At 33.5% G+C, this 27,935-nt stretch overlaps 3 protein-coding genes, 1 long non-coding RNA gene and 1 other non-coding gene across 5 annotated transcripts; 2 read left to right on the forward strand and 3 right to left on the reverse strand.

The window, feature by feature from the left end:
• Window positions 1-701: 701 nt before the first annotated feature.
• On the reverse strand, window positions 702-4,236 carry LOC126697673 (eukaryotic translation initiation factor 3 subunit F). The gene is made up of 6 exons (XM_050394753.1): window positions 3,915-4,236; window positions 3,576-3,655; window positions 2,661-2,890; window positions 1,623-1,744; window positions 1,436-1,549; window positions 702-1,173 (listed from the first exon to the last, which is right to left on the reverse strand). Exons 1-6 carry the CDS (start codon window positions 4,134-4,136, stop codon window positions 1,084-1,086), a joined length of 858 nt encoding a protein of 285 aa, XP_050250710.1. The 5' UTR covers window positions 4,137-4,236; the 3' UTR covers window positions 702-1,083.
• Window positions 4,237-8,050: 3,814 nt separating this feature from the next.
• Window positions 8,051-11,397, reverse strand: LOC126697674 (aquaporin PIP1-2). The gene is made up of 4 exons (XM_050394754.1): window positions 10,888-11,397; window positions 9,257-9,552; window positions 8,613-8,753; window positions 8,051-8,468 (listed from the first exon to the last, which is right to left on the reverse strand). Exons 1-4 carry the CDS (start codon window positions 11,225-11,227, stop codon window positions 8,376-8,378), a joined length of 870 nt encoding a protein of 289 aa, XP_050250711.1. The 5' UTR covers window positions 11,228-11,397; the 3' UTR covers window positions 8,051-8,375.
• On the forward strand, window positions 9,598-9,670 carry TRNAK-CUU (transfer RNA lysine (anticodon CUU)). The gene has a single exon. It is a non-coding gene; the product is annotated as a tRNA-Lys (tRNA).
• Window positions 11,398-16,026: 4,629 nt separating the features above from the next.
• Window positions 16,027-18,371, reverse strand: LOC126697675 (7-deoxyloganetin glucosyltransferase-like). Its single transcript, XM_050394755.1, has 2 exons — window positions 17,761-18,371; window positions 16,027-17,074 (listed from the first exon to the last, which is right to left on the reverse strand). Exons 1-2 carry the CDS (start codon window positions 18,275-18,277, stop codon window positions 16,146-16,148), a joined length of 1,446 nt encoding a protein of 481 aa, XP_050250712.1. The 5' UTR covers window positions 18,278-18,371; the 3' UTR covers window positions 16,027-16,145.
• Window positions 18,372-18,672: 301 nt separating this feature from the next.
• On the forward strand, window positions 18,673-19,500 carry LOC126697676 (uncharacterized). The gene is made up of 2 exons (XR_007646240.1): window positions 18,673-18,849; window positions 19,466-19,500. It is a non-coding gene; the product is annotated as an uncharacterized LOC126697676 (long non-coding RNA).
• The last annotated feature ends 8,435 nt before the right edge of the window (window positions 19,501-27,935 follow it).

The raw sequence follows: 27,935 nt of genomic DNA on the forward strand, positions 1-27,935 counted from the left end.
TGTGTAGATTGAGCCGGTGCATTGGGCTTGAAACAAAACAGTATGATCCTATGGAGTCATATTCTAGTGCCAAAAGGGTGCAACATGAACCCTTCTAGCAACATGCATGTCAAGTAGAACTCAACCTCACCATATGCATTTGAGGTACCCAATGCAGTATTACTTATTTTAATCATGTGTTATTTGGCAGTAGTTTCCCGAGTGATGCATTTCAATTGAAACATTCATATCTTGCAAACGGGGCAGCATGTGGTAAGCCCATAATCACATGTTTACCAAGTACGGATCCTGGGCTAAAATAATGAAAAAAAAAAGCCCACAAAAACTCTTAGTTCCTCTGCGCTGAATTAGAACAAGAGGTAAACATCCAAAGAGGTATTTACTTTACAGTTTCTGGATGCTTGCAGATATATTAATATCTATATCTTCAAAACCTCATCCGCCATTTTGAAAATTATTAGAACAGACATGTGGAACATTTGGATGAGATGTTTCCTAACCCAATCTCTACTACACCGAGATGGAATCTTTTTATTTTTATTTTTTTTTTATTTAAATAATTCGAGCTGATATCTTATATAACAAGTATGTGCAAAATGACTACAGGTACAAGCTACAATGTCATTTTGGATCAGAGATATACGTTCAAGATAGGACATGTTTCTCAAATCTGTGAGAACTATAACCACCAGAGAGCAATATTTAGAAAATAGATTATAGCAGCTTTGTAGTGATATTCTCATCCAAGATGAAACCTAGTTACAATCATCCAAGCTTGAATAATTCCCGCGGAAACAAATAAATCAAAGAAAATCTATGGTAACATTCTTAGACCATTAGAGAAACAGTTACTAACATAAACCACAAAAATTTGCTCAAACATAACTTGTTTCTAGAAAACATCTGAAAAGCTACAAAGCAATCGTTGTATAATTGAGAACAACCTACCTATTCAAAATCATGCAAGAAATATTACAACCTCTTCTGGATAAAAGGTCAGCATTCCTCAAACTTGGTCATATAACAATAATGCAGAACACTTTTGTAATTGCCTTGGCACATGGTTTTAAGAATTGATTGGAATTACAGGATCTGAGCAGCTGTGTTCAACTTCTCAGCTAAGCTGAGCTGTGTCCTGGTGATGCTTGACAAATAGAGCAAGAGCAAATTGTCCTGTGAGGAAAAAAAAAATGAGCAAACTTAGAGTCAGATTAATACCCAAGACACTAATATCCCAATTTGGAAGTGACTGGACCTACGGTACAAAACAGACACATAAGTATGCGAACATCCATTAATATCTATTGAAAACTAGTTCCATAGCTATCAATAACATGAGGTGGCCATTGAGTTCATGGACCAAGCAAAATTTGGAAGTTAAGCTGGTCCATAAACTTAACTTTTATTAAGTAAATAGTCCAATAAATTTCGTTACCTGTAGGCTGTCATTTACAAGCTTATCAAAAGCTGGTGGTGACAGTCTGGGAAGTGATGATACAGTCTCTGATATAAATCTCCCTATGCTATTATCTGGAGCAACATGCCCTTCCTGGGAGAAAAAATAATTATGATATGAAATGAAAAGTAGGTAAGCATGAACACAGAAGGTAATGCCACCTTACCACAACATTGTCAACATATTTGTAGACATCATCAATTAGAGCTAATAGCCTTTCCATTGAAGCTTCCATCCCTTCTAAATCATTTGGGAGTTTGTCAACCATTGTTGTCTTTAGAATATCAACTGCCATCATGATATTAATTCTCAGTCAGAATTGCGTCAAGAATACATAAATGATTCTCTAGACAATTTTGGATTTAGTGTAAACAAGCATACATGTAATCAGTAACAAGTTAACAACAGAATTAGCTGAGACATACAATGCAATGCACTGTCAGCAAAAATGCACACTGGTGAGTGTATGCAGTTGTAAGATGAATCAGATTAAAATCAGAAATTAACTACTCCTTTTGACATAGTAAATTCTATTGCAAACTATTAAAAAATGGCAGAGTAATTATTTTTTCTCACTAATGAAGTATGCAGTCCCTCTAGCTTTAAAGACATTTTCAAAATCTATAAGCTAAAGGATATTGGAAAGTTGCTTGCATGAGAGAGGCCTTTAACAATCTGCCAAGGATGGGAAATTAGATGCAGTGATTTTAGTCTGTTACTTGATTAGCTGACCAACAAAAGAAGACAATTGGATACTGCCCAAAACAGTTATCAACCAGTTAAGAGACCTCAAAATCATTTGTCGAAGTCTATGATTAGCCCGCTCAACACCATCAAGGGCCATACTATTCCCATTCAAGGTGTGCCTTTTAACATATATAAATATCAAGGGAATAAGATGGGGACGATTCCTAGTCCCACTCTGACAAAAAGTGAAATAATCTGACTATTATTGTTTTGAGCATGAGGACTCAAAATTCATCTTATCTAGGGAGATCTTTCATCTATGTCAATATAAGTTCCTTTAACAACACTTCAAGAAAGAATACTTTCATCATCTCAGGAAGATAATCTCGGCGCATGTGCATGTATGCATATGTTAAGTATGCATGCCTACAGGCTTTTGGGGTTGAGAGGGAAAGGGTTAGGGGGAATTGATTATCAACAATTTTACAAGGAAAGAGGGTGTTCAATTGAATCTTACATCCAACTCGTTCAGCTTCAACCATACGAAGATCCAGCGGAACTTCCTGAAATTGTGCAGCAAGTTGCCGGTCTCCAAGTGACAAATTGGAAGAAACATAAGCCTTTATGGTACCCTCTCCATTGTTGAATCCCGTGTCAACAGTCAAATGAATTGGGTTGGGAACTTCTCTTGAATAAAATTCATGGATCAGTGCACTACCACCAGTTACCCCAAGACCAGTTGAATACCTGCATACATTAATAGAGGTACAACGAAAAACTTTAAAAACTCTTTCACATAAGACCCTATATAATCAATAAGCAGCGAGCAAGCATCGATCCTAAACAGTTGAACTTGAGAAGGTTTCCTCAGCTGAATTTTCCTTTTTTTAAAAAAAAAAAAAAATCTATAATCAACAGTTAGGACATGGATTTCATTTTGCTTTTAGAAAAGTAGAGTGGAAATTGCTCTGATGTCAAGAAACTATTCCCAAACTAAATATAAACATACTATTTCCATGTTTTTCTTATCTAAGTTTACTCAATGCAGAAGTTAGGATACAGAAAAGAATAGACCAGGATCATACAAATTTGAAAAAGTTCCTGATCTTAGTAATCTTTCTAAAGTCTATTAGTCACGGCAACTGCATGTTTTAGTGTGTGCAGTGTGCACTGCAGGTTTACTGGACAAGCATAACAATTGAAGTTGAACACTCTGCCAAGAACTACAGCAAGTGCAATAGAATACCCTGCCTACATAAATATCAACAGCTAAACATTTTTTTATTGGTTACTCGCGCACTTGATGGGTCTTCAACCCATGGCCTCACCCTCCACCTAGAACTAATAAGGGGAGGACTGAGGAGGTGCTAGTTGAGCTATAGCTCATTGGCAATCAATAACTAAACATTTTAAAAAGTATCATGAAATTTACCATCCAACAATGACTTCCTTCGGATTCACTTTCTGGTGTGACACTAACATATTGTGATGGTACTCAATATCTAAAGCAACCTGCAATTCCAATAAACAAAACCACATCAGAAAATCTGAAACTTGATGATGTACAAAAACATTAACACTAAATTCCATTCCTTAAAGCTCTTCACATTACGAATTCCAATTCAAACGTTTCCTTATCTCAGATCCCAAACATCGAAATCCTATCCTCTCCAATTTTAAGCATATATTCCCTTTCTACTTTCTATATTTTCTCAGCAACCAAACAGAAACCAATAAATAGCTAAAAATCGAAAAAAAAAGAAAAAAAAACCTGATCGGCGGACTCGCTGTGAGGAACGGCATAAGAGTTGCGGATGTCGACGGTGCCATCAGGTAAGATCGAACCGAGGAGAGTGCCGATGACGCGCTCGGCTTGGTCAGGGCGTCTGACGTAGCAGTCGCAGATGTTGAAGATGACCAGAGGGTGAATTTTGGCTGTCAAGGTCGACGACGACGTTCCGAACTGCAACACGGTGTGCTCGCTAGCCGCCATTCTCTCTCTCTCTCTCTCTCTCTCTCTCTCTCTCTCTGAGCTCGAGACTGGTCTGGCGAGAGAGATTGAGAGCGTAGCTAGGGTTTTTGGAAAGAGGGAAGAAACTGAGAATACAGTGCAAGATATTGGACACCGGACAGTTTCGATTTCGAATATGATTGGGCTGAGAGTGTGAAAATATGGGCCCATATTGGCCCAAATTTGGAGGCCTTTGCCTCCTCTTTAATTCTAGCCCAACTTCGACTTGCTATTTTATCTACCAACCGAGTGACCGAGTCTAATTATTTTTACACAATATTTTCAAAACAAACTTTATTTGACAAGTTATTATCACTGATTTAACGGTTTTAATCTGTTTCAACTACTGAAATTACTCTTTTGTCCACTAGTAACAACCAATAGCAATTTTTCATATAAAATTTATTGTAAAAATATTGTGAACATAACATATTTCATAAGTCTAATGCTCTTTTGTTTTGAAGTAAACTATTTTTCGAAAAATGATTTTTATTTTTTATTTTTAGGTGTTTGGTTTGCAAGTAAAATATAGTCAAACTTGTAAAATATTTTTCGTTGATTATAAAATCTTTTATAAATACTTGTAAAATGTTTTACATTTAAAATTTTTGTAAAATATTTAACAAAAACATAAAGTAGCATTGCCTCCCCACTCTGGTGACTAATTCACCAATCTGGTGGTTAAAGTCACCGCTCTAGCAGTCAGTGCCTTGGTTTAGTATTGGGGGTTGTCATTCTGCACACCAGTGTTGGTGGTCCAATCACTGGAGACATTATTTTGGTGTTGGAGGTCCAGTAAACAAAGCATAAGAATTGTGACATAATTGCTAAAAGCTTGCAAGTTGCAACTTGATTGACATTTTTTGTGGTTCCAAAAAAAACATATAGAAAATCTCCCATCCAAAAAAAAATATTATAATGATAAAACACATGTATATTTTGAAATTATATTTTAAGTTCCTCAATTAAATTCAACTACATGGTTATATTAAAAAATGACTCATATAGATACAATTATTTTCCTTGAAACCACCAAGCATGGCCTAGTGACTTGTCCACCACTGGGTAAGGCTTTAGGGTTCGATTGGATTTGCTCCCCAATTTGAGTTCCAGTAGCTACAACACCTTATGGCCAGCGACAAGCTCCTACCTGGAACGGGGATTAGTTGAGGTGCATGTAAACTGGCCCGGATACCCCGTGGAAAACCAATATATATATATTTATATATATATATTTCCTTGAAAAAATATTAATTCTTTAGGTTGCATTGGTTATTACAATAATGTGACTGAATTTGATTTAAGCCCCCCAAAAAAGAAAGTATTGGAATCTGCTTGATTTGATTCAGCCCACAACTATATCAGTTTGGTTCAACCCAACTAAAAAAAAAAAAAAAAAAAAAAAAGAAGACCTTTATCTGCTTGGTTCTGTTTTAGACTGGAACAGGCTTTGAAAACGGCCCAGTAAACAAAGGTTTGTGCTGAAATGCTAGACCCTATCACATATTGGTTACCTATAAATCAAAATCTCATGTAAAATTTTTCGGTATGTTTGGATACAGCTTATTTTGCTAAAAACTGAAAATTTATTACTGATAATACTGTTCACGCGTTTTTCATCACTTGGCTGGAACCAGCAAAAAAAAAAATGTAACGCACGCAAACGCAAAAATGCCACTATGCAAACGCACACCAATAGTGAAATGCTCTTAAAAAAAAAAAAAAAAAAAAGTGAAACGCAAACGCGTGCTTTTCAACACTATCCAAACGTAGGCTTCATGTCTCACACTCGAAAGTGCCCAAATGCATTAAGAGTTTGAGAGTACTACTCACGAACATGTTTGATTGACACGTTAACTACCAAAAAATTACTAAAGCAAATTCTATATTTCTATATCTTATCTTTCTAAATTAGAAAATTTAGTATTACAACTTATTTCATAATTTCTTTGCAATAATTGTAATGTTGCAAAGCGTGAGTGATGAAAGAAAATTATAAATCTATATATAAATGATAAACAATCACTTAGAGCTCGTTTGGTACTGTTGTTTAAATAACAATTTTCGTTGCTTAAACATTACAATAAGTATTTTCACAACATTTTTTCACCTCATACGTATTTTGACTATTTTCACAACACTTAAACGTTATTATAAATTTCTTATCAAACGAGCCATAAAGTCTGCTATATCAAAATTGTAATAAAAAAAATTATGAAATGGTGTGGTTTTAGAACTACCCTGAATGAATGATTTGTAATGGTACACATCATCCAATTTTTTTTCCCACATGTAACATGCTCACCGTCAAATAGAGAACTTCTTTTTCCACCGATTAAAGTCTGTATTTTCAAAGCTCCGACAATTCACTATTTTTCTAGACCAGGTGGACAGTTTAGCCTAACTTATTAGTACCATTCATGTATTTGGTCCTAGTCCTACAATTTATTATTTTTAGGACCTAGCATGGGCGGCGATACATGCATGCTATTGCTAGGCCAGCCCGGTCCAAAACCTTAAAGTACTTTCTTTTATATTTTAGTCCCCCAAACTTTCTTATTTCTTATATAACTTCCAAGTTTGTTTACTTTGTTTTTATAAATGTTCTTCATACTTTGCCTCCTCATTCTTATAATATGCCCTTCGACCAAACTTTGGTCTACTCGGAGTACTTTTCATTTCATGTGATCTCGAGCTTAAGCCATACGGCATAATAATATTTTAAGTGAAATTTTTTTAGTAATGACAATTTGTTAATGCCTATTCGACATTCATAGAGTTTCAGAGTTCAGACATTTTATTTTGTTTCCATTAATTTCTTTTTGGCGTAGAAACTGATTGAGTTAGACAGGTTTTTGATGTGCCGTATTTTACATCATTTTGTTTAACGATTTCCTAAGATAAGCACAATGGTCTCAATCAAAAAGGGGAACAAAGAAAATATAATATCAATCTCAGTGTCAGTTAGATAGATATCAGTATCTAACTATAATGAAAAATATTATTAGAAATTATGTCGGATTTGGATTTTGTCCAGCTCATGAATTACGACGCAACCACATAAGAAAATAAAATGAATTATGCATTTGAATTAGACTCAATACGTAACAACTACGATAGACTAACGAAACGAAAAAAAAAAAAAATATATATATATATATATATATACTTTTAGCTCCTATATTTTGGTCCAGTTCTCATTTTGGTCTCTAAATTGATTTTGCAAAACTCCAATCCCTGATAATAGAAAATTGTTTCCGTTTTGGTCCTTGCCGTCAACCCACTAACAGAAAAGTCTTACGTGGCAGACGGAGTGCTTTGGAGTAGGCGCAAAATCAATTTATAGACCAAAATAAGAATTGACCCAAAATATTGGGACCAAAAGTGTATTTTCGTAATAAAAAAAAAAAAAAATCGCCCACTGTATTCAAAACTTAAGTATTTTTCAAAATGTGCAGTACTCTTTCTTTGACCATCTCTTTAAGGTTATCATCTATCCCAAAACTTGGAGTGAGAAATTATTAAGGAGACTCGGATAATCTTTATATGAAATTCGTACTTGTGTGGTCCTAATTGTGTTCATGAAATTGTGAGTGATACGAATCTCACAAAACAAGTTAAATATTCAATTTCAACCCAAGTTGTGTGAGGTATGCACCTAAAGTTAAAAGAATAAAACAAATTGTTACATGTTATTTAAACTCTATTTTATGTTTCTTATGAACAATTTTTTTTAAAAAAAAAAAAAAAAGCTTTTCTTTCTAGGTATATAATTACTTTTTCCCAACTAATCTGTTCCAATATAGATGGTGCCAATGAGTACCTAATCTTAATGTTAAACTACTAATAATTAGGATTAAAATAGGTGAGAGAGCAGTGCATGAGATTGAAGTAGGTTTGTTCATCAAAGAAGTAGGTTTGGTCGGTGTTATTTCTGAATTGACAATACACAAATTCACAACCAAACATACAAGCCCACCAACAGAGATGGGGCCCATCAGAAACCTCCCTTTGCACAAAATAGACAAGGAAAGAAGGCTCTTTGAAAAAGACGCATGCTAGTAGTATTACACATCTTACGTACACATACCCATTAAAACAAAAAACAAAAAACAAAAAACAAAAAAAAACAGAGAAATTGAACCAACTCCGCTTGATCGTTATCTTGAAACATCAACGGCCACAAATAGAAGCATCATGTGTTCTGTGATCAATCAGTTATCACTTTGATTTGAAAGGAAGGGCTCTGATCACAACCTGGTGGTATAGAGCTGCAAGTGCTGCCCCAATGAATGGTCCCACCCAGAAAATCCACTGCACCCACAGGTTAAGAACAAAAAAGAGAAGAAAAAAAGGGTTAGGAACATATCGAAAAAGTGTTACAAAGACATATGATTGTTTTCAATACGTGGTCCTATTATAGATTCTTAAACAAAGAGAAGAGACGGGTTTAGTTACTTGGTCATCCCAGGCGTGGTCCCTGTTGTAGATGATTGCGGCACCTAGACTCCGAGCTGGGTTAATACCGGTTCCAGTAATAGGTATGGTAGCCAAATGGACCAAAAATACAGCGAACCCAATAGGTAGAGGTGCCAAAATCTGACCATTAAATTCAATACATATATATATGTTAAAACAATGATTAAACTATTACATTCACCCTTTCTTATTAATTTACCAAGTAATCTTTATAAAATCCTCATCAACAATCACAATCCAATCATGAATATTTTAGGCGTGTAAGGTAAGAATCATATAGACATAGTAACAAAATTATGATAAAAACAATATTGTTGTTTTCACGTGGTCAATTATTGGTACTAATTTACTAGTACCAATTAAAGATCATGACAAATTTCACGGTAAATTTAAAACCACAAATGTGAATAAAGATGAAAGCTTTGAAAACCTACTAACTTAAATGTTTTGATATGAAAATTGTTATATCGTTGACAACTTAACATTAATCTAAATTTTGTTCTATTCTAGAGAGGAAAATGTAGGTACTACAGTAACTCGACTGTTTTGTTATGAAAATTGTTATGTGAGTAACATTAATCTAAATTTTGGTCTATTCTAGAGAGGAAAATGTATGTACTTACAGGAACATGGGAGTCCCTAGCGCTACGCTTGGCATCGGTGGCTGAGAAGACAGTGTAAACAAGGACAAAGGTACCAACAATTTCAGCACCAAGGCCATCACCTTTGGTGTAGCCAGGGGCAACGAAGTTGGCTCCACCTTTTTGAATTTCGTACTGGCTCTTCTCGAACCCTTTCACAACCCCAGCACCACAAATTGCACCCAGGCACTGCATCACTATGTAGTACACTGCTCTTGTCAATGATAGTTTCCTCGCCAGAAATAGCCCAAACGTCACGGCTGGGTTTATGTGACCCCCTGCACCACCATGATCAAGAAGATTATCAGTATGATAGAACGTAAGCCCGTCTAGCTCAGTTGGTAGAGCGCAAGGCTCTTAACCTTGTGGTCGTGGGTTCGAGCCCCACGGTGGGCGCGTTTTCTTTTTATTTATTTTTTTCACCATGAACTAACCAAGAAAAAGCAAAGGATAAAATCGTTATTTTTGCTTTCAATTTTTGAGGGCAACCAATAATTGAAGGATGAAATTGTACTTTAATATAGTATAACTTTTTTTTTTGGGAGAAAGCTTTAATATATAACTTAAGAAGTAAGATTGTTTTATTTGTTTTTCACTTTTTTGTGTGAAACCAAGGACACGCAAGGATCAAACCACTGTTTGGCTTTGAATTATTGACACAACACAAGTACACAATCTATAACCATGAACCAACCAAGAAAATACAAAGGGTAAAATCATTATTTTTGCTTTCAAATTTTGAGGGCAACCAATAATTGAAGGATGAAATTATAATTTAATATAACTTAAGAAGTAAAATTGCTTTGTTTGCTTGTTGCTTGCAACCAAGGAAACTCACGGATCAAACTCAAGCTGGTTGGAACTGCATCTTAAAATATCATTTTTATTTTTTATTTTTTGCGTCCAACCAAGGAAAGACAACAATCAAACTACTATTTTGGCTTTGAATTATTGACACAAGGACACATGCAGCCTATATTTTAAAAATTGAATTGGACTTCAGAATATAATTTTAAAATTATATTTGTAGCTTCTAGTTGATAAATATTTTTTTAATGGAAACTTCTAGCTGATACTTGATACAATTCATAATTTAAGAATGAAGCTAGACTTTAATATAATTTTTTTTTTCCAACACCCAACCAAGGAAAAACCAAAGCATCAAACTTTTCCTTTGTCCCCAAATTAGGTCAAATATTTGAAACGAAATGATTACTAACGAAGAACTAAAAAGATAATGATCTATCTAATTTTTTATTTTTTATTTTTTATTTATATTAAAGCAAGACCACTTTAAATCTAAGAATTCAATAGCAAATTGAACTTCTAGTTTTAGAAATAAATTGTATTTCAAGATAGAATTTAAAAACATAAATCGTAGCTCATAATCGATAACTAAAGCACATAATTAAACTTCAAAAATACAAAGAAAAATTGGTAACTTCTAAAGGTTGAACTCTAAAGGCCAAATTACTTCAAAATTATTGACACAATCAATAACCATAGTTGTAAAAATAGACATAATAAAAAGAAAACAAAATAATACTACAACAAACAGGCAAATAAAACGAAATACTAAATAATGTAACACTAAGGGTTTAAAGCTATCAAACCTGAGATGCCAGCGGTACAGTAGACAAGAGCAAAGATCATGCCACCAAAGGCCCAAGCGATCCCTTGAATTCCCACAGTTGAACACTTTGTTGGAGATTTAACAACGCCCATGACAGTCAAAATGGTGATGTAGAGAAACAAAAAGGTGGCCACGAACTCAGCGATCCCAGCCCTGTAAAAAGACCAAGAAGTAAGCTCACCAGGCTCAAACAACGGTGCTGGTGGTGGCTCCTTGTAGTCCTTAGCCTCATCATCTTGGCTCTGAGCCGCTGTCCCTATAGGCTGCCTCTCTGGGAACTTGTTGGCTCCCAATCTAACATCCTCTTCTTTACCCTCCATTTTTTTTATCTAGCTCTAGAGCTCTAGCTCTTGCTCTCTGGCTTTGTTTTTAGTTGAGTGGGTACTTTGAACTCTGGTGTGAGAGTGGTGAGTGGGTGTGGTGGGATTATATAAAGGGTTATAAGCTACGTTGATGAAGAAATGAGGATAGGTGGTGGGATGTGGAACCCATGTGTGTGTTTTTAAATTGAATTTGTTAACTTATTTTATGGCCGACCAATCATATTTATTTTTGGCACTTCATGGGTTTTTTTATCCAAATGGACTTTAATGCCCCCCCGTAGGTTTGGTGATAACGAAATTTGCACGGTCCTAGTTGGCACAATGACGTCCACACACGTGTCTATGCGAATGAGGCCACCGTCCATGTCTAGAATGGCGCATGCACTGCATATTGCGTAATATACTTTAATTTTGGTTTTTGTTTTTTATGTTGAAAAATTTTGATCTTTGCCTTGATCTTTTGAGACCTAGAGTAATTTTACCTTCCAATTCCATCAATTGGTGTGATCGTTAAATATCGTGTAAGCTCAAAAAAACTATATAATTTTAATGTTGTAAAATCATGTATTTTAAGTAAATAAAAATAGTTTTTTCCGCGATTTTTAGTGATGCTCAAAATCAAAAACTATCATACACCTCATCACATTAAGCGGCCTACGATTAAACGATATCACTTCACTTGAACTCATCCAAAGTGGTGTGCAATGTCCTCATCATTGAAGTTAAACCCTACCCTAGTCTCATGACACCAATTACAAGTTTACAACCAAAACAAACCCCAAAAAAATCACAGCCTAGTATAGCCGAATTCAAAACAAATTGAAATACCTACTTCTATGAATTTATATCTCTAAAATCTCCATGATTAGTCAAATCTCATCACCAATTGCTGCAATTAGCCACCTAAAGCCCTCACTTGATAACTAACTACCATTGCCCAAAAAGTCTGAAAGCCTTAATCAGTAGTAGAAAACGTCAATCACAATTTATCACTTATGTCATAGAGTCATAATTGAAACCACTACATATTAACCTTTAGCACTCTGTTTGGAGAGAAGGATTTAAAAAAAAAAAAAAAATTATATAAAGGGTTAGACAAACTTTTATGTGCTTGACCTGTACCTCTATGATGTTGTGGATTTTAATTGGACTAATTCAATTTTTATATAACGGTCATGCCATCAGAGGAAATATAACCAATATATATATATATATATATATTATAATAAATCTAAAATGTTAAAAATAAAAACTTAAACATTGGGCACAACTTATATTTAGTCTAAACATAATTTGTGCTTAAATTAATTGGAGGATTAAAGAATGACAAAAAACATTGGGTTTCATTTGATTCTCAAAAAAAAAAAAGGTCAGTTTCATGGACTATGGGTCGGTTCCTGGTTGGACTGCGATATGTGCTACAGCAATAACAGCACATCACATTTGGCACGTGTTACACATGACACGTGGCTACCAAAGATTGGACGAAATATGGCCATTACATTGTTCATTGTTGACTATCCTGGAAATAGAAAAGGATATTTGATTTTGCTCCTCATCAATTATGAATCATGATTCATGAACCTCTTAATTATTGCAAGATGCACCCTTGAATTCAAGAAGCTCCGAGAAGCATTCCTTTCCTTTTTTGGCCTTCCTGTAAAAGGGTAATTCCGTGGAATTGTCCAGAGTTTTGTAATTCGGTAATATAATTTATTCTCTTTTATTAGAAGAACTAGGATTCAAAAGCCCTATTTCTTAATTCTTGTAACCATAAATACAAAATAAAGATTTCCTTGGACCCTTGATCATGGCGATGATATTACAAACATTTCAATAGAGACAAGATTGGGTAATACCGATACATACTATTATCCCCATATTAGGTTTCTCTCTCTCTCTCTCTCTCTTTTTTTTTTTTTTTTGACAAACAGACCACAAAGATATCTACACCTTTTCGAGTATCTAACTATTCTTTTGGATATATGCAGTTTGCATATCCTGGTGACCTCAAAATGTTCGCAAGAGATTTAAAACCCAGAATCTTATGAATATCATAAAATCTTAAGAAGCCAATCTCTTGCAGTTGTGTACATTAACTTTTAAAAGCAATTTATTTAATATATTTTTTTAAAAAATTAACTTATAAATTATTTATAGACACCTATTTAGGAATGATTGATTCATCATTTTCTATTGAATGATATACCTTCTAATTTTGTTTTTATATACTCTGGCGAGAGCAAATGATTATCTGTTCATAATGCAAAACAGCAGACAATGCTGGCAGTACTGTTGTGATTGTAATGGTGGATTGCTGTGATTTGATTATATTAATCTCGTCAACTAATTGATGTTAGTTTAATCCTCTAGTTGTAGTAACATGCCTGAATAATATTTATTTATTTTTAAATGTGCATGTCTTGTGCCATATAGTTTCCGAATCTTTTGTGATTTTATCTTCATCATCGGATTCTGGGAAAAGCTATGGGGTAGAGGCTTCCACATCTGTCTCTGAGTAGAAGTTTGATGGCAATAGGGGCATGCCCAATTGTTATACATGTGGTTCAAAAATAGAGATGCACTTCTGCAACTTCACAACAAATAATATCGGGCCAGGGTCTTATCTGGACCACATGAGCATTTTAGTTGTCGATTTCACTAGGGGACTACCAAAGTTTTTAGGAGAACTGTGTTTTAGTTGAATTTGTCTTCCCATATGTGTGTGTGAGAGAGAGAGAGAAAAAGATCAAGTCACATTCAAAATAATTCTTGCTTAATGTTACACGGGTTAATAACTTAGTCCCTCCTATTTTGGAGGATTGCAGGCAACTGGTGTCTCAGTTTTGCCGGATTCAATTTAAGCATTGCTATCTCCAAGCAAATAGCTATGCGGATGTGCTTGCTAGGATGGGCGTTGACCAGGACCTTGATTTTATTTCTTTTGATTGTATGCTTGTGGACATTATGTATGATTTTTTAGGAAGACCTCAATGGAATGTACTTAAACAGGCTTTGTCTTGAACCTGATGTAGTTTCTTAGTTTTTGTTCCATGAACCGTCTTTTAACCAACAACAAAATAAATAAATAAATAAATAAATAATATTTTCAAAATCTTATTATCATACACATGTTTTATTTGTTTTTAACAAACTTTCCAAATTTCATATCAATCGAATATAATTTACCACCTAATCATAACTCATGTTTTTTGTATAATTTTAAAATACCAAAAAAAAAAAACCCTAGAAATTTAAACATTCAATAGATGAAATATAGTTATTAATTTTTTATTGTTTTGATATTCCACGTGTATATACATTGCATCAAAAGTTATTGAGTGCTATAATATTGAAAAAAAAATCCGCCATACGAAAATTCCAACTTAATCTTAGAATGTATACACGCATTCTATGTGAGGATAAGGTATATATCTTAAGAGAACTAATTGGTTACAAAGACAGGGCTTCATTCTCCTCTCTAAATCGATCCATTCTCAATAAGACCTCACATTTCAGAAAGGGTGAGAGAAAATTGAGAAGCTAGTGGTGTAGCTTTTTTTTTTTTTTTTTTTTTTTTGAGAATGATTAGTGGTGTAGCTTAATCTATACTATTATTACATATTTTAAATTCCAGTTACAATTAGATTATCCAAGTCATTATTGAACATTGCATAGTATTTAATTGGTTGACAATTTAATATTACACAAGCTCTCTTTTTGTTTTATTTGTTAACAGATTAGTTCCATGACAATATTAATTTAAGTTATTAAATATATTTGTGGATAACATTTCCACAGTGGACCACTATTCCCAACTAAAACACAATAAAATGGTGACGAAACACAATACTGAATTCTTTGATGATAAATTATATTTTACTCTGAAACCGCCTATTTAATTTGGGCCATAGCTTTTGCTGAGAAGTTTAATAAAAAGTCACAATCCCATGCCTTGAAATAAGCAGGTTCTGCCAATTGCCAGACCTAAAGAGAAAAAAGGAGCAGATGATTGACGAGCCAATCCAGAGGAAACAAATCCAATTAATATTGCGAGCTCATCTATTCGATGCCAATAATTCATTGCATTGAAGCCTGTTTGTTTGTTTGTTCATACAAATGAATATGGTGATTTGATACTTTGTTTTGTATACAACAATTAATCTTCATGATAGAGACAACGAGATAAAATTGGTCACCCTGCCTAGTCGAACTTATATAGTTATATATCCTATGCCACAGGTAGCTATGTAGTCCTAAACGTGGGATGTCAAGTATATGTCTGAACCGACATAAGATAATCATCTCGCTTCAAACAAAATGATACCGTTATAATTTTATTTTCTAAATTTATCTGTGTATAAATGCCGTATCATTTCAAAATTTAAATAATAAAACATTGAACTACAATTTTAGATTGATAATATTTAATCTGAACTACAAAATAGATCCATTTTAAATAGAAACGGTCATTTTCAGTTGAACCATAGTGATTATATAATTCATATTACTATGTATCGCAGGAAGTTTTTAGAAGTTTCTGTGCAATCGATTAGTTTTTTTTTTTTGGTTAAACGACGATAACATTAAATCAAAAAACTACATCTAGTTCAGTACAAAGTCTGTTAACACCATTACAATCATCCTCCAAAGCCTTAGCTAAGTCCACAAGCGGACCTGAAAACAAAATGTAATCTAGCACTTGATCAGCCCCTAGTCTAGCTAATAGTAATTAGAATCTAAAGTGGTATTAATTTTAATTGGATTTACAAAAAGGCTATAATAAATTTGAATAATGATTAGTAAAATTCACTTAACATAATTATGTAATGCGTTATTGGTACATTCAAGCTATTATAATAAATCTTCATGAATTATAATAAAATTATTATCACTTTTATTTCTAAAACATCTATCATTTCGATAAAAGCACTTCATTCACCAAATTGTTCAAGTTAATGGATGAAGAACCAAGTGGCTCAGTGGCCTCTTCAGCTAACTTTTTCCACTCCATGGCCTTTTTCTTCATTTTCTTACCCTTTTCTCCTTCCATCAACTCTTTCACAATCTTTTCCACTTCCTCTCTCTTGATATTATTATCAATCTCCATGCCAATGCCCCATTCATTGCAAGTATACTTACAGTTTGTTTGTTGATCTCCCAAGAATGGCCAACAAAGCATTGGTACTCCTGCACACACACTTTCAATAGTTGAATTCCACCCACTATGTGTTAAGAACCCTCCAATTGAGGGGTGGTTCAACACTTCTTCTTGAGGGCACCAACTAGCTATCAGACCCCTTTCTTTAGTTTCTAACTTGAACTCAGGTGGCAATATTGTGGATTCACCAACAACTAAATCAGGTCTAATTATCCACAAAAATAAATATTTACTATTTGCAAGTCCCCAACCAAACTCAACCAATTGTGTTGGTGTCACGACAACTATGCTGCCAAAATTCACATATATTACAGAGTTGGGCGCCTTAGAGTTAAGCCATTGGAGGCACTCATTTTCTTCCTCCCATAAGCTATATCCAATTGATTTTAAAGGGTCATTGGGTAAGTGATTGAGCAGTGGTTGGAGTGGGCCAATGGCATATACATGAGGAAACATGGTCAAGAGAGCATCCAAAACTTCTTGCTCTAATGCATCAAATGTTTGAATAACAATTCCTGAAGCCGTAGGAGCTCTCTCTGCTGTTTCGATCACAAATTTAAAGATAGCATCATTTGGATCTATGGTTCGAACCTGGCTTGGGAGATCCTTGAGTCGAATGCCTCTCATACCTGGAATCCAATCTATAACTGTGTCCAAATACCCATTTGTTAAATAACTCTTATCTGCAAAAAGACAGAATATTTTCAGCTTAAAATTAAATTTATTTTTAATCATAATAAAACAAAAAAATTACACTTTATCCCCTTAATACTATAAGAAAATTGCAATGTTCTCATTTTAGTTTAAACATAGCAATGTTGTAATGAACAATTTATCCATAGGTTAGTGTTTTTGTCAAATAAAAAAAAATTCAATTTAAAAAAAAAATACATGGCCAAACCCACACTTTAATGGTATTAATATTTACCATCCAATAACAAACACAATGATGGTCTTAATACGCTCCCATAACAAACACGTCACATATGCACAACTATAATCCTTCAAATTGTCAATTCTGTATTACTGCGCGCATGCGATATGTTTGTTATAAGAGGGTATAAAAGGCATTAACATGTTGGTTCAGACCCATTTTCAACTAACAAAAAAATTGAGGTTTTAATATAAAATGATATAATAGAGGAGTAAAGTGTTCAGTAGAATCAGTACAATAAAATAAAATAGGATATTGCTACATTTTAAACTAAAGAAGTAAAGATGGATATTGTAAGTTTGTAACTATGATGATAATAATAATAATTCATAATTCTTCTCCAAAAAAATAAAAATAATTAATAATCCAAAAGTGCAATTGCTCTAATAAATTAGTGCAAGATTTCAATGGAGTTTCGCATTTTTTGTTACACACCTTTAAGTGGAATGATGCCTTTATCCTTGAGAGGAGGAATCTGCATGTAACCCATTAAGCTACAAGCGGAGATAGTGAAGAACATTAGAATTGGGATTCCGAGTTCCTGAGCAGCGTTGATGGTGAATTGCATGAAACCGTCTGAGATAATACAAGTCACTGGAGGAACGTTTGAAGTTGCACTGTTGAGTTTCATAAGAAGGTTAGAAAATGAGGCCAAGAAGTTTTTCGTAATGGAATTGAAAAGAGAAGACAGGTCTTGGCTGGCATTTGGATCCGATGGAGGGAGGTTATCTGGAATGGTTTCGAATCGGAAGTCAGACAAACCATCTAAGGAGTTGGGACCTCTAATTTTCAGAAAACGCCGGCGGTTGAACTCAGTGTTAACAAAGGTGATGTGAAAGCCTTTATGGTGGAGAAGCTTTGAAAACTTGAGCATTGCTTTTATGTGGCTTTGAACTGGAAATGGAATACAAACTGCATGAGGCTTATCGGCCTTTAGTGTCTTGGAATCCATTTTCACTTCTTTCTATTATGCGTTGTGTGTGTGAATACGCACTTCCCAAGTTTCAATGTATCTTATAAAATGATTAATGACCCACTGTTTCAGTCTAGCAATTTCGTCTCAATTTTGGCCACAAACTGTGCCTCTGGAATTTAGTTCTCTAATCTCTTCCACATGTTTGTAGGCGCATGACATAAGAGTGAAAGAGACGTACGGTGGCATGTAATTAACGGCTGCTTCTTCAAAGAATATGCCACTTGGTCTAAGAAAGAGACAATTCTTCTTGTTTTGCTTTTATATATCTGATGTAAATGAATCATCCCTAGACTGTGTATACTGCTACTTTTTTTCCCTTGGAAATTCTAGTATATATAACTGTTAGAGATATATTAGCCCATTAGTATAGGCCCAATCCTAATTCTACTTTGTGTGCAAGCCAAGTCTCCTACTTGTACTAGAAGTCTATTAGTCTAGGGTTTAGTCTACTATATATACACATGTTATGATTCATTGTAACACAGGATTTGTACTACACTCTAATATATTATTAATGTAGCCCTTTAGGGTTTCCTCCGTGGATGTAGGTCGTTAAGCTGAACCACGTAACCCTCGTGTGTTATTGTGTTTTATACTTTATACTTTCGCTTCCACATCTATACTAGCATATTCAATATGGTGTATCAATGCTAATATTTAACATGGTATCAGAGCCACCTTCCTGTGGCCATGGTTTTCTGTCCTTACGGTATATTTAAGAACAATCTTTGTTTTCCTCGGTGTTTTTCTTCGCTGCGTTCATCTTCTTTGGCTTCCTACTACTGCTGTCAAAACTCTCCGGTATAGTCAAGCTACCGTTAGAAGTCGCATCAACACTGTAAGACCATTGCCTTCCTCAAACTACCGTCACAGAGCCAAACTTCATTCAAGGGATCTTCTCAACCTTATCAAATCTCAAGATTTCATCAAGCTTCCATCTTGAGTTTGAGAGGGGATGTTAGAGATATATTAGCTCATTAGTATAGGCTCAAGCCTAATTCTACTTTGTGTGCAAGCCAAGTCTCCTACTTGTACTAGAAGTCTATTAGTCTAGGGTTTAGTCTACTATATATACACATGTTATGATTCATTGTAATACAAGATTTGTACTACACTTTAATATATTATTAATGTAACCCTTTAGGGTTTCCTCCGTGGATGTAGGCCGTTAGGCTGAACCACGTAACCCTCGTGTGTTATTGTGTTTTATACTTTATGCTTTCATATTTAACATGGTGTATCAATGCTAATATTTAACAACATCACCATTTTTAATGATGGATTTCTGTGATTTGATTACATTAATCTCGTCAACTAATTGATGTTAGTTTAATCCTCTAGTTGTAGTAACATGCCTGAATAATTTTTTTTTTTTTTAAATGTGCATGTCTTGTGCCTTGTAGTCTTCGAATCTTTTTGTGATTTTATCTTCATCATCTGGTTCTGGAAAAAGCTATAGGGTAGAGGCTTCCACATCTGTCTCTGAGTAGAAGTTTGATGGCAATAGGGCCATGCCCAATTGTTATACATGTGGTTCAAAAATAGAGATGCACTTCTGCAACTTCACGACAACTAAAATCGGGCCAGGGTCTTATCTGGACCACATGAGCACTTTTAGTTGTCGATTTCACTAGGGGGCTACCAAAGTTTTTAGGAGAACTGTGTTTTAGTTGAATTTGTCTTCCCATATGTGTGTGTGAGAGAGAGAAAAAAAAAAGATCGAGTCACATTCAAAATAATTTTGGCTTAATGTTACAATGGTTAATAACGTAGTCTCTCCTATTTTGGAGGATTGCAGGCAACTACAAGGTTTTGAAACCCGGACCGTTCTGACTGAAAAAACTGCAAACCTCTCAGTTTTGCAGTTTTTTTAACTTCAAGAACCGTTCTATGGGAAAAAAGCAGGGACCCGTGTGAACGGTGGTCGGACCGTATAGTTCTGAGAACCGTGACCAGTTTTTGAGGTTCGGACGGTTTCTTTTTGTTTTAGATTTTCCGATGAATTTTGGCCAATACATCGGTATGAAGTTATGATCCGATCTAGAAAAAAATGAAAGAACACGAAGAAGAACAAAGATCAAAAGGAGATCTGATAATTTCAGATCTTGAACAAAGGGATTTGTAAGGAAAAAAAAAAAAAAAAGGAACCAAAGAAGAAGAAGAAGACAAGTTCCCCCCCCCCCCCCCAAAAAAAAAGAAGAAGAGAAAAACACAACGAAGCAGGGTCTGCGCCAAAACAAACTCCACATTTACTCAGCAAATAAACAGTAAACACAAACTACATCGGATCAAAAAAACAAAAACACAAATTACAGAAACACGTATCTTCGTCTTCTGCAGCTGCTTCTTCTTCTTCTTTCTTCTTTTTTTTCTTCTTCTCTTTCTTTTTTCCATTGATGGAGCTCTGTAATTTCCTCTTTTTCACTGAGGCATGTGTTTCTCTTTCTTTCTTTAGACTTTTGTTACTTTTTTTACTCCTTTTGAATTCCTAAGTCCCTGTACCTCACGTGGCTAACTTGGAAATGAAGAAAGGTTTTAATTTTTTAATAAAAGCAAAAAAATTTCAACCATTAGATTTAGATATTTTTTTCAGTTGCCCAACGTGATTTAACATGCATTGATAGGTGCATTAAATATTTTAATTATTTTGAGAGTAAGAGAGGTGCTAGGTCTACAATAATTTTATAACAAATCATAAATGGTTAGTTATTATTGGTTCAAATTTGAACCTAACACTAAGATTACTTTTTTGCCCTAATAATAACAACCAGTAACAACCTGCCACCTAAGATTTATTGTAAAAATGTTGTGGACATACCATTTCTCTGATAGTAATGTAGTATCACAATATTTTACACAATTTTTTTCTATAATTTTTTTTTTTACAAGATAGAATTCTACTCTAGCCTAATCTAAGTATATATGTGTGTGAAGCTCCCTCTTGGAGACTTGAACCCCGGCCCTTACCTCCCACACCCCACAAGCACTTATACTTGTGGAGTGATCATCGCACCAAGGGTGTGCGGTGGTAAGTTTTTTTCTATAATTTGACACATGGCAAAGTGTGAGTAATGAAAAAAAAATTATGAGTTTACATCTCTACCACTCACATATCGTCACGTGGCAAATTGTGGCAAAATTTGTATAAAATGTTATGGTACTATTATTGCTCTAATTTTAATTAATATTTACAGTTAAGTATATAATAATTATTAAATAATTATTTCAATTTAAAATTATTAAATAATTTATTTTATTTTATTTGAGTGTCTTTCTAATTCTTATATAATAATAATAATAATAATAATAATAATAATAATAATAATAATTATTATTATTATTATTATTATTACAAGTTTAACTAATCAATATATAAATAAATAAATAGATATTATATTTAAATTTGCTTAGGATTTGATATTTCTTATTTTTCTTGTAAAAGTTATGATATGAAAATATATATTTGAAATATAGATATTTATATTTAATTGGATTATTTTAGTTAATTTAATATTTTTATATATAAAAAAATAATTATTAAATTAATTATAACGTCATCACGATTTGACCCCGGTTTGACCTCAGTTTGGCCCCAAAGAACTTGAACCTCTCTCTTTTATGATTCAATGAACGGTCCAAATTTCAAAACTTTGGGCAGCTGGTGTCTTGGTTTTGCCAGATTCAATTTAAGCATTGCTATCGCCAAGCAAACAGCTATGCGGATGTACTTGCTAGGATGGGTGTTGACCAGGACCTTGATTTTATTTCCTTTGATTGTCTGCTTGTGGACATTATGTATGTTTTTTGAGGAAGACCTCAATGGAATGTACTTAAACAGGCTTTGCCTTGAACCTGATGTAGTTTCTTAGTTTTTGTTCAATGAACTGTCTTTTAACCAATATATATATATATATATATTAATATTTTCAAAATCTTACTATCATACACATGTTTTATTTGTTTTTAACAAACTCACCAAATTTCATATCAATTGAATATAATTTACCACCTAATCATAACTCATGTTTTTTGTATAATTTTAAAATACCACAAAAAAAAAAAACCCTAGAAATTTAAACATTCAATAGATGAAATATGGTTATTAATTTTTTATTGTTTTGATATTCTGCGTGTATATATATTGCATCGAAAGTTATTGAGTGCTATAATATTGAAAAAAAATCCACCATACGTAAATTCCAACTTAACCTCAAAATGTAGGACAAAATGGGCTTTTGTCCTTTTCAGGAAAATTAATTAGCTTTTTGCCCTTCTTCCCAAACTAAATAGGGAAATGCCATTTTTTTCAAACTTGACTTTTTCAAAATCGAGTTAAGCCCTATAGTGACGTTTTCAAGGACCTATAGGTTCTTAAAACGTCACTATAGGTCCTTGAAAACGTCACTATAGGGTTCCAGAAATTTTTTTTTTTTTTTTTTTTTAACTCGATTTTGAAAAAGTCGAGTTTCAAAAGAGGGGTATTTCCCTATTTAGTTTGGGAAGAAGGGCAAAAGGCTAATTAATTTGGCTGAAAAGGGTAGAAGCCCATTTTGTCCTCAAAATGTATACACGCATTCTATGTGAGGATAAGGTATATATCTTAAGAGAACTAATTGGTTACAAAGACAGGGCTTCATTCCCCTCTCTAAATCGATCCATTCTCAATGAGACCTCAAATTTCAGAAAGGGTGAGAGAAAATTGAGAAGTTGGTGGTGTAGCTTAATCTATACGATTATTACATATTGTAAATTCCAGTTACAATTCGATTATCCAAGTCATTATTGAACATTGCATAGTATTTAATTGGTTGACAATTTAATATTACACAAGCTCTCTTTTTGTTTTATTTGTTAACAGATTAGTTCCATGACAATACTAATTTAAGTTATTAAATATATTTGTGGATAACATTTCCACAATGGACCACTATTCCCAACTAAAACACAATAAAATGGTGACGAAACACAATACTGAATTCTTTGATGATAAATTATATTTTACTCTGAAACCGCCTACTTAATTTGGGCCATAGCTTTTGCTGAGAAGTTTAATAAAAAGTCACAATCCCATGCCTTAAAATAAGCACGTTCTGCCAATTGCCAGACCTAAAGAGAAAAAAGGAGCAGATGATTGACGAGCCAACCCAGAGGAAACAAATCCAATTAATATTGCGAGCTCATCTATTCGATGCCAATAATTCATTGCATTGAAGCCTGTTTGTTTGTTCATACAAATGAATATGGTGATTTGATACTTTGTTTTGTATACAACAATTAATTTTCATAATAGAGACAACGAGATAAAATTAGTCACCCTGCCTAGTCGAACTTATATATCCTATGCCACAGGTAGCTATGTAGTCCTAAACGTGGGATGTCAAGTATATGTCTGAACCGACATAAGATAATCTTCCTCTCGCTTCAAACAAAATGATACCGTTATAATTTTATTTTCTAAATTTATCTGTGTATAAAATGCCGTATCATTTAAAAATTTAAATAATATAACACTGAACTACAATTTTAGATTGATAATATTTAATCTAAACTACAAAATAGATCCATTTTAAATAGAGGTCATTTTTCGGTTGAACCATGGTGATTATATAATTTATATTACTAATTTACCATGTATCGCAGGAGATCTTTAGAAGTTTCTGTGCAATCGATTAGTTTTTGAACTGCCTCTAGTGCGTTGAACGATACGGAGCACGTACTGTGAGTCTGTGACTACCAAACCTTGGCGTTGAAGCAAGATGTTCACTGTGGCAGACAAAATTAAATTTGTAGCCTACAACTCCAGCTCCATGAGTCGTGACAATGATAGCCTATCCGTTACCATGCACAAGGCCCGTCCTCCTATTCTGCACTTGACTATTCTGTGTGGCACCGGCCTTGCAAGTTATAGCTAGCCACATGCCCATGTCTCGATCACACTTTCATTGCTCCTTTGCTTCAAAAATCAAGTCAAATAGTGCAACCTCGTATAGTCATAACACACTTTTATACAGTTATACTTTCAAAAATTTTCCTTTTTATAATTAATTCAATAGTTACAACGAGAGAAGGATTGAAATCCTGAATATATGGACACATCAAAAGATGTCAACTGTAGTTGAGTTACATGACTCTTGACTCTTGACAGTCACACCATGTATACTTCGATCAAATATAGTATGGCTCAAAATTCATATATACCATCCGAGTAAGGATTGGAATATTAATTAACTCAAAAGTTTACAACTATAGGTTTAAGTCTGAATTCCATTATATTATTAAAATTTTCAATTTATTTTTTTTAAGGACTTTAACTCACATGTTTTTACCTAACAATGATATAATAAAGGGAAAAAAATTGTAGTTTAAAGATATTTTTATTGTATCTTTCCACCTTTTCAAATGTAAACATCTGGTACTTCATCCATTATAAGTTGACATTTATACAAGTTAAGGTTTCCATATGATAAAATATAAAACGTTTTATAAGTAAACATTTTAGTTTAAAATAAAAGGCCATGTGTGCTTCTAAAAAAAACAAAAAACAAAAATGAAAGAGCATGTTAATCATACATAAAGACCGAATAAGAAGTCATGTTCGGTAACATTTTTTCCTAATTTGTGATTTCTTAGCTCTAATATTTGTTGTGGGAGCACGACAAAAGCAGCATGTATTTACAAGGAAAAAATTGGCCTTTGCCCTCTTTAAAAAAATAATCCAGCATTTTACCCTATTTTCCAAACTAATTAGGGAAATGACCCTCTTTTGAAACTCGATTTTCTCAAAATTGAGTTAAGCCCTATAGTGGCATTTTTAAGGAGCCTAAAGTGACATTTTAAGGACTTATAGTGGCGTTTTGTAACTCGATCTCCATGAAATCGAGTTATAGGTAAAAAAAAGAAAAAAATTTGCCTGTAACTCGACTTTATGGAGATCGAGTTAAAAAACGCCACTATAGGTCCTTAAAACATCATTATAAACTCCTTAAAACGCCACTATAGGGCTCTAAATTTTTTTTTTTTTTTTTTTTATAACTTGATTTTGAGAAAATTGAATTTCAAAAAAGGGATATTTTCCTAATTAGTTTGGGAAAGGGGAAAGGGGACAACATCATTTTCTCTGTATTTACAAAATAAAAACTACGGAATGTAGTTTGAATTTCGAAAACCGTCAATAATATGACAATCTTACAAAATAAAAGCAGTTTTTTTTAATCATAAATAATTTGATAATGAACTTATATTGAGTGAAGAATGATTAAGTTGAATTCTAAATATTTTCATTAAAAATACTTGGAAGTGTTAATTGAGTCATGAAAATACTAATATTAATATATATATATATATATATATATAATTTTACATATATTTGTAGTATTTGGAGATAGATGTTTGGTATCGTTGTTTAAACAACAATTTTTAGTGTTTAAACAATGAAACACGAATTTTCAAAACACTTTTTAACTAACACGTATTTTCATAACAACAATATTAGAAATCACTAATAAAATGACCGGTAGTTTCCATGGGACAAGTAACAAATTTTTAACAGATGAGGTGTACATGTCACGTCTAAATGCAAACCAAACAAAAACATTCGTGTGGAACTGGGCTAGTACGCACAGGTTGTACATAGATATAGCAGCCCAGTTAGCATATATCATCAGAGGTCGACTTCCACAAATGTCAAACATATGGTAGAGAAAGTAGAGTTGGGTTGCAGCCGACTTTCACCGCCATGTTATATAATTCTAATGCTCATGTAAATGATTGATACTTTTTGTTAATTATATTCAGAAACTGAGTTGCATTTATCTATACTTTGAATTCAATTGAGTGGAGGACTTGTGGCCACTGATTAGTCCGAAGTTGTGAGTGAATTCCTCCAAATATTTATTTGCGTATAATTTGTGAGTTGCTTTCAATAGACGAACTATACAGAGAGAAGGGACAAAAGTGTTATTGTCTTCCAAATTTTATTATTTTTGGGTTGGCTTTGCTACCTTGGCACGTATCTACGTATGAATGGATCTGGTTTTTGGACTTTGGAGAAAATGAGAGCAAACCTACTCTTGAATACGTTGTTTTAAGAATAGTGAACTGACTTGTGAGTTTCAGTTAGCTCAACTGATAAAGTCTCTGATGGTTGAATAAGAGATGTGGAGTTCAATCTCTGCCTACACTAATAATTGATTGGTGTCTTAGTTTGATGAGAGTAGCCGTCATAGGTTAAAACTTTCTCAAGGAAAAAAAAAAATGAACTGACTTTGGGTTAAGGGGAATAAATGTAGCTAGTTGATGGGAGGTAAAAACTTGGTTAATGCTTTCACTCGGTCATGTTTAAGACCTGTTTTTAGCCATTGATAATGTTATTTGATTGCTGAATTTTTGAAAGGATGGCAACCTTGAGCAGTGGATTTCATGGGATTTTGCAACTTTCAACAATATGGTTTGATCACTTGATGTCGATTTGGGCATGTTGGTTAGCCAAACTGCCCTTAGTTTGCTTTTCCGAAGAGATTGGTCTCTCTTGAAATTGATATGTTGAATGCAAGGGATCATATTAGTAAGCATTGAAAAATGGCAGGCAAGCAAGCTTTTAACGGCTAGAGGATATTAATTTGACTAAGAGTTATGGTAATACAACAGATTTTTAGGGTGGGTTTAATGTATGTTATTGGCTTGCATGTGAGCTTGCTCATGGACTCGTGGGTTATGCAAGTGCTTCAACCCTTTTAAATCCATGGGTAAGTTTGGAGGCTATGTTGCCCTCCAAAGTACACTCTTTTAAGGGTATGTTTGTTTGGAAGGATTTTAGGGAAAATGGAAAATTGAGAAGAAAAAAGTAGAGAGAAAACTTTTTTAGTGGATGTTTGGTTGGAAGGGGGAGAGGGAAAAAAGATAGTGGGGTCTAAATGTTTTCTCCCCTAACCCACTAAAAAGTTTTCTCCCCATTTTGGAGAGAAAACTAGGGGGGACAAAATGAAGCAATTAGGCTGAAGAAAATGCTCATGTGTACTTGCACATGGGTTTTGTCCACGCTGAGTTGCATTTTTATTTTTTTGTTTTGTCTAGATGCTTTTTTTTTCTTTTTTTGTCCATTTGCATATACACAATTTTTTTTGTTAAAAAATGTTACTTTTTTGTTTGCACATCATTTTTATCCTAAAAATGTGTTACTTTTTTGTTTTATTTAATAGGGACATAATTGTAAATTTATACTAATTTCACTTTTCCATCCTCTCATTTTTCTTCTCAATCAAGAAAATAAGGTTATCTTTGGTAACAATTTTTGTTTTCTATTTTCAAAAACTTATTTTTGGGAATATAAAGAAAAAACAATTTTCTTGTATTTTTAAAATCAAAAACATGTTTTAGTTGAAATTAAAAAGATAGTTTTTTGAAGAAAAAAATTATAAAATACTAAAATATGTTATTATTAGGATTTGAATTCTAATGAATGAGACAGATTCATTAAATTTAATAAGTGTTTTCATTGACTTTTGAAAATTAGAAACTAAAAACAGCATTTTGCATGTTTTCAGTTTCCTTCACAAATTGAGTTTTGGAAACAGTTTTTGTTTTCTGTCCATTTTAGGTTGCCAAACAAGTTTTTTTGTCTAAAAAATAAATAAAA

The sequence above is a fragment of the Quercus robur genome, chromosome 8 (genome assembly GCF_932294415.1).
Source record: "Quercus robur chromosome 8, dhQueRobu3.1, whole genome shotgun sequence".
Classification (NCBI taxonomy): domain Eukaryota; kingdom Viridiplantae; phylum Streptophyta; class Magnoliopsida; order Fagales; family Fagaceae; genus Quercus; species Quercus robur.

Excerpts from the sequence above, each read along its gene's own strand:
- LOC126697673 (XM_050394753.1), bottom strand. The coding sequence starts at position 4,136 with ATGGCGGCTAGCGAGCACACCGTGTTGCAGTTCGGAACGTCGTCGTCG. Across the intron at positions 3,656-3,914 it reads ACAGCGAGTCCGCCGATCAG|GTTGCTTTAGATATTGAGTA; the intron begins GTTTTTTTTTCT and ends TTGGAATTGCAG. Across the intron at positions 2,891-3,575 it reads AAGGAAGTCATTGTTGGATG|GTATTCAACTGGTCTTGGGG; the intron begins GTAAATTTCATG and ends TAATGTATGCAG.
- LOC126697674 (XM_050394754.1), bottom strand. The coding sequence starts at position 11,227 with ATGGAGGGTAAAGAAGAGGATGTTAGATTGGGAGCCAACAAGTTCCCA. Across the intron at positions 8,754-9,256 it reads CTAGGGACTCCCATGTTCCT|ATTTTGGCACCTCTACCTAT; the intron begins GTAAGTACATAC and ends TTTAATGGTCAG. Across the intron at positions 8,469-8,612 it reads ACCACGCCTGGGATGACCAA|TGGATTTTCTGGGTGGGACC; the intron begins GTAACTAAACCC and ends CTGTGGGTGCAG.
- LOC126697675 (XM_050394755.1), bottom strand. The coding sequence starts at position 18,277 with ATGGATTCCAAGACACTAAAGGCCGATAAGCCTCATGCAGTTTGTATT. Across the intron at positions 17,075-17,760 it reads AGGCATCATTCCACTTAAAG|ATAAGAGTTATTTAACAAAT; the intron begins GTGTGTAACAAA and ends GTCTTTTTGCAG.